This window comes from Syngnathus leptorhynchus, chromosome 9 (genome assembly GCF_054491065.1).
Source record: "Syngnathus leptorhynchus isolate UIUO chromosome 9, UIUO_Slep, whole genome shotgun sequence".
Lineage (NCBI taxonomy): Eukaryota > Metazoa > Chordata > Actinopteri > Syngnathiformes > Syngnathidae > Syngnathus > Syngnathus leptorhynchus.
Genome location: NC_141203.1, coordinates 954,975 through 961,344, shown reverse-complemented (window position 1 = coordinate 961,344; position 6,370 = coordinate 954,975). Strand labels below are relative to the sequence as shown.

At 42.7% G+C, this 6,370-nt stretch overlaps 1 protein-coding gene across 2 annotated transcripts in view; it reads right to left on the bottom strand.

Annotated features, from left to right (window-relative positions):
• Positions 1 to 1,384: 1,384 nt before the first annotated feature.
• Positions 1,385 to 6,370, bottom strand: part of ubxn4 (UBX domain protein 4) — a 54,971-nt gene continuing 49,985 nt past the window's right edge. For both annotated transcript variants that reach the window (XM_085919999.1, XM_085920001.1), the window contains exon 12: positions 1,385 to 1,681. In XM_085919999.1, coding sequence (XP_085776125.1) covers positions 1,546 to 1,681 — 136 coding nt within the window. In that variant the 3' untranslated portion in view covers positions 1,385 to 1,545. The remainder of the gene's footprint in view (positions 1,682 to 6,370) is intronic.

Below are 6,370 nucleotides of genomic sequence, written 5' to 3'. Positions count from 1 at the left end.
ATACATACGTATACATACATACGTATACATACATACGTATACATATATACGTATACATATATACGTATACATATATACGTATACATATATACGTATACATATATACGTATACATACATACGTATACATACATACGTATACATACATACGTATACATACATACATACGTATACATACATACGTATACATACATACGTATACATACATACATACGTATACATACATACGTATACATACATACATACGTATACATACATACATACGTATACATACATACATACGTATACATACATACATACGTATACATACATACATACGTATACATACATACGTATACATACATACATACGTATGCATACATACATACGTATGCATACATACATACGTATGCATACATACATACGTATGCATACATACATACGTATACATACATACATACGTATGCATACATACATACGTATACATACATACATACGTATACATACATACGTATACATACATACGTATACATACGTATACATACATACATATACATACATACATACATACGTATACATACGTATACATACATACATACGTATACATACATACATACGTATACATACATACGTATACATACATACATACGTATACATACATACATACATACATGTATATGTATACATACATACATACATGTATATGTATACATACATACATACATGTATATGTATACATACATGTATATGTATACATACATACATACATGTATATGTATACATACATACATACATGCATGTATATGTATACATACATACATACATACATGCATGTATATGTATACATACATACATACATGCATGTATATGTATACATACATACATACATGCATGTATATGTATACATACATACATACATGCATGTATATGTATACATACATACATACATGCATGTATATGTATACATACATACATACATGCATGTATATGTATACATACATACATACATGCATGTATATGTATACATACATACATACATGCATGTATATGTATACATACATACATACATACATACATACATACATACATACATACATACATACATACATACATACATGTATATGTATATATACATATGTATGTATATATACATATACATATGTATGTATACATACATACATACATATGTATATGTATATATACATACATATGTATATGTATATATACATACATATGTATATGTATATATACATACATATGTATATATACATACATATGTATATATATATACACACATATATATATATACACACATATATATATGTATATACATATATATATATATATATATATATATACATATATATATACATATATATATATATATATATTTCTATAAATCTCTAGTGTTTACATTTTCAAATAATCCCTAGACAACATTCCAACAGGTGAGCAATTATTTATATTATTGTATATACTATTATTATTATCTATTATTAAACTGGGATGGAACAGTTTCCAGTATCAGCGATATCGGAACAAACAGAAAAAAAGCTACTTTTACAGAGCTACATTTGCTGGGTAGAGTTTCCATTCCAAGTGTTGTTATCGTCCTCACTATCCTCTTGAGCCCTGAGCTGGCAGATATTACCCTCTTTCTTGAAGTTCTTGGGATGTTTAATAGAAGGCTTGGAAAGCGATTTTCTGAGAAGACACAAAAGAAAAAAAACATGACTTAGCACAACAACAGAGGTTGAAAGGTGGCTCTCACCCAGAAACCTTAATAACTTTTTTGTAAGGGGACTGTGGTTAATCCTGCTGCACCACAGCAAGAAGGTCTTCTAGGTCTGCCTCTAGGTCTCTGAGCCAGGCGGGTTTTTTTTCGGCTTCTGTTTCATTTTTCTTGTGGGTTCCATTTAAAGGCTTGTCTCATAATATTGTTTGCTGGCTTTCGGAGGGTGTCTCCAATCCATCCTCAGCGCCGTTTTTTTATTAGCTTTTTATTATTTACAGGTAGCTGGTTTGGTCTCTTCCAAAGTTTGTTGTTGCTGATAGTCTCTGGTCAGAGGATGTGAAGAATCTTGCGCAGGCAGCCGTTGATGTACAATAATCCCTCACTACTTCATGGTTCACCTATCGCGGCCTCGCTCTATCGTGGATTTTTTTTTAAAACAAATATTGCGTATAGATTCGGTGCATCGCGGATTTTCTTTACATTTTTTTAAGTTTGACACGCGCGCAGGCATCCGCGCAGGCATCCGCGCAGGCATCCGCGCAGGCATCCGCGCAGGCATCCGCGCAGGCATCCGCGCAGGCATCCGCGCAGGCATCCGCGCGCGCACGCACGCACACACACACACACGATGTATTATTAACATATGAGACTAATGGCCAATGGGAACATGTTTATCTGGTTCCTTGCAGCTGATTGGCTAACTACACTATCTCAACCTCCCGCAGTTTATTCACTTTGTCTGTGTCAACATATCAGCAGCAACTCAGACTTGCACTTCCATTACAGATATACTATCATGTCTGCGCCCCTCGATCGCTAAGCAAAGTAAAACTGCATGTGTGCTTGACACTCCCAATCGGATCGTCCTGTTTGCCCGGCACCTCAGACTTGCACTTCATTACACACATACTATCACGTCTCCGCTCCTCGATTGCCAAGTGAAGTAAAACTTCGTGTCTGCTTGACACTCCCGATTGGATCGTCCTGTTTGCCCGTCATAAAATTATAAAAGTCTTGTGCGGATGCCCTCGCGCTAGGCAGCGGGGGCGCGACAGCTAATCAGCACAGAAAGAGCAGAGCGGAGCCGTTGCACATATACAATTTAAAATGACTAGCCGGTCAGCAAGCTTGCGTCGTGCAGGCATCTCATAACACAGCAGGTCAGGCAAACGACAATCAGGTGGCAGGCATGCGTGTCAAGCAAAAACACAAACTCCAGCCGAATTGGCCACTACAGGTTAATTAAAGGCCGTATCATAGAAATGTGTCTTTAATGTTTCTATTGAGGTAGCAGTTCTAATATCCATTGGTAGGGCATTCCAAAGCTCTGGAGCCCTAATAGAAAATGCTCGAACGAAGGTTACGAGACGGAACATAAGGAATGACTAAGTCGACGAGATATGAAGGCACTAAGCCATGCAATGATTTATAGATTAATGGAAGAACCTTGAAGTCAGAATAGAAAATGCTCTAGCCCCTGCAGACATTTTTTTGGCCCTTGGTGTCACTAAAAGACTAGCGTTTTGCGAACGAAGGTTATGAGACGGAACATAAGGAACGACTTAGTCGACGAGATACGAAGGCGCTAAGCCATGCAATGATTTATAGGTTAATAGAAGAACCTTGAAGTCACATCTTAAATGTGACCGGGAGCCAATGTAAGTTGGCAAATATTGGGGTAACGTGATCAAGTTTTCTTGTCTGTGAGAGCAGCCTTGCAGCAGCATTTTGTACTAACTGTAGACTTTTGATACTGGACTTAGGAAGACCAGAGAATAATGTGTTGCAGTAGTCCAGGCGCGACGTAATAAACGCATGTATAATAGTTTCCGTATCACCGGTCGAGAGGATCTGATGAATCTTAGCAATATTACGAAGGTGAAAAAACACAATTCTAGTCATGTTCTTGATGTGCTTTTGAAAGGAGAGCGTTTGGTCAAATATTATCCCGAGATTAGCTACAGTATCGCTCAGTGATAGTACGGTTATCCATAGTTAATAATAATAATAATAATAAGAACAAATTTTATTTGTAAACAATCTCAAAGTGCTACAGAAATAGGACTAACAATAAAAACACAAGAAACCAGAATAAAAGCATAAAAGCACGGAGGCGATAGAACACACCTATGAGGAGCCGGGGAAAGCGTTTCTAAACAGAAACGTTTTAAGTTCCTTTTTAAAAGTGTCCACAGACTGGGGTTGATGTAGAAGCGCAGGGAGAGAGTTCCAGATGTGGGGGGCAAGGGCACAGAAAGTTATAGTGGTTTCCTTAAATAAGTGGTGATAACGAGTTGGACCAATTATCTCAGTTTTTTCTGGGTTAAGACGAAGGAAATTGAGAGACATCCATTGTTTGATCTCCGCAAGGCACGCCTCAAGATTACAACAGTCCCGCGGATTTGTCATTGATAACGGCATATATACCGTAATTTTCGGACTATCAGTCGCTCCGGAGTATAAGTCGCACCACCCATAAAATGCACAATAACGTGAAAAAAAACATTATATAAGTCGCTTCGGAGTATAAGTCCCACTTTTGGGGCAAATGTATTTGTCAAAATCCAACACCAAAAACAGACACGAACCAGCAACAACAGGCTAAACGATACGGTATGCTAACGTGACATAAACAAACAAGAGGCTGAGAACGGGCCTAACGTAACATTCAGAGTTATTCAAATGATTATTACATAAATAACACGTTTATCAAACACTCTGTGTCACTCTAAATCATAAAATACATTGATCATCGATCGTGTAAACAATGCCGCGTACGCGCGCCGTCGGACTCGTGATTTGCATGTCTAATTATTCCACAGACCCATATAACGATATACAAAGTATATTTCAAATAACTATCATATAGCAACAATATTACCAAACCATCTGTCACTCCAAATAATAAAATACATCGATCATCGATCGTGTAAACAATGCCGCATACGCGCGCCGTCGGACTCGTGATTTGCATGTCTAATTATTCCACAGACCCATATAACGATATATAAAGTATATTTCAAATAACTATCATATACCCCTCCGTGAGTCGTCACCTTATCGTGGTGGAGGGGTTTGCGTGCCCCTATGATCCTAGGAGCCATGTTGTCTGGGGCTTCATGCCCCTGGTAGGGTCACCCATGGCAAAAGGGTCCTAGGTGAGGCGCCAGACAAATCACGGCTCAGAAGACCCCTTATGATGAAAAAGATATATGGATGTCGTTTTCCCTCGCCCGGACGCGGGTCACCGGGGCCCCTCTCTGGAGCCAGGCCTGGAGGTGGGGCTCGAAGGCGAGCGCCTGGTGGCCGGGCCTTCGCTCATTGGGTCCGGCCGGGCATAGCCCGAAAAGAAGACGTGGGTCCCCCTTCCAATGGGCTCACCACCTATAGGAGGGGCCAAAGGGGTCGGGTGCATAGTGAGCTGGGCAGCGGCCAAAGGCGGAGACCTTGGCGGTCCGATCCCTGGCTGCAGAGGCTGGCTCTAGGGACATGGAATGTCACCTCCCTGGCTGGATAGGAGACCGAGCTGGTGTGTGAGGCAGAAAGGTTCCGACTAGACATAGTCGGACTTGCCTCCACACATAGTATGGGCTCTGGTACATGCCCTCTCGAGAGGGGCTGGACTCTCTTACACTCTGGAAATGCCCACGGTGAGAGGCGTCGAGCAGGTGTTGGCATACACATTGGGGTTCACCCCGGTGAGCGAGAAGGTAGCCTCCATCCGCCTTCGGGTAGGGGGACGGGTCCTGACTGTTGTTTGTGTCTATGCACCGAACGGCAGCTCAGAGCACCCACCCTTCTTAGAGTCCCTGGAGGAAGTGCTGGAGAGCGCTCCTTCTGGGGACTCCATCGTTCTACTGGGTGACTTCAATGCTCACGTGGGCAATGACAGTGAGACCTGGAAGGGCGTGATTGGGAGGAACGGCCCCCCCGATCTGAACCCGAGCGGTGTTCTATTATTGGACTTCTGTGATCGACACGGATTTTCTATAATGAACACCATGTTCAAGCATAAGGCTGTCCATGTGTGCACTTGGCACCAGGACACCCTAGGCCGCAGTTTGTTGATCGACCTTGTAGTCGTGTCATCGGATTTGCGGCCACATGTTTTGGACACTCTGGTAAAGAGAAGGGCGGAGCTGTCAACTGATCACCACCTGGTGGTGGGTTGGCTCCGATGGTGGGGGAAGATGCCGGTCCGACCTGGCAGACCCAAACGCTCTGTGAGGGTCTGCTGGGAACGTCTGGCAGAATCCCCTGTCAGAAAGAGCTTCAACTCCCACCTCCGGCAGAGCTTTTCCCACGTCCCGGGGGAGGCGGGGGACATTGAGTCTGAGTGGACATTGTTCCGCGCCTCCATTGTTGAGGCAGCCGACCGGAGCTGTGGCTGTAAGGTTGTTGGTGCCTGTCGTGGCGGCAATCCCCGAACCCGCTGGTGGACACAGGCGGTAGGGGATGCCGTCAAGCTGAAGAAGGAGTCCTATAGGGCCTTTTTGGCCTGCGGGACTTCGGAGGCAGCTGACAGGTACCGGATGGCCAAGCGGAACGCGGCTTCGGCGGTTGCTGAGGCAAAAACTCGGGCGTGGGAGGAGTTTGGCGAGGCCATGGAGAATGACTTCCGGACGGCTTCGAGGAAATTCTGGTCCACCATCCGGCGT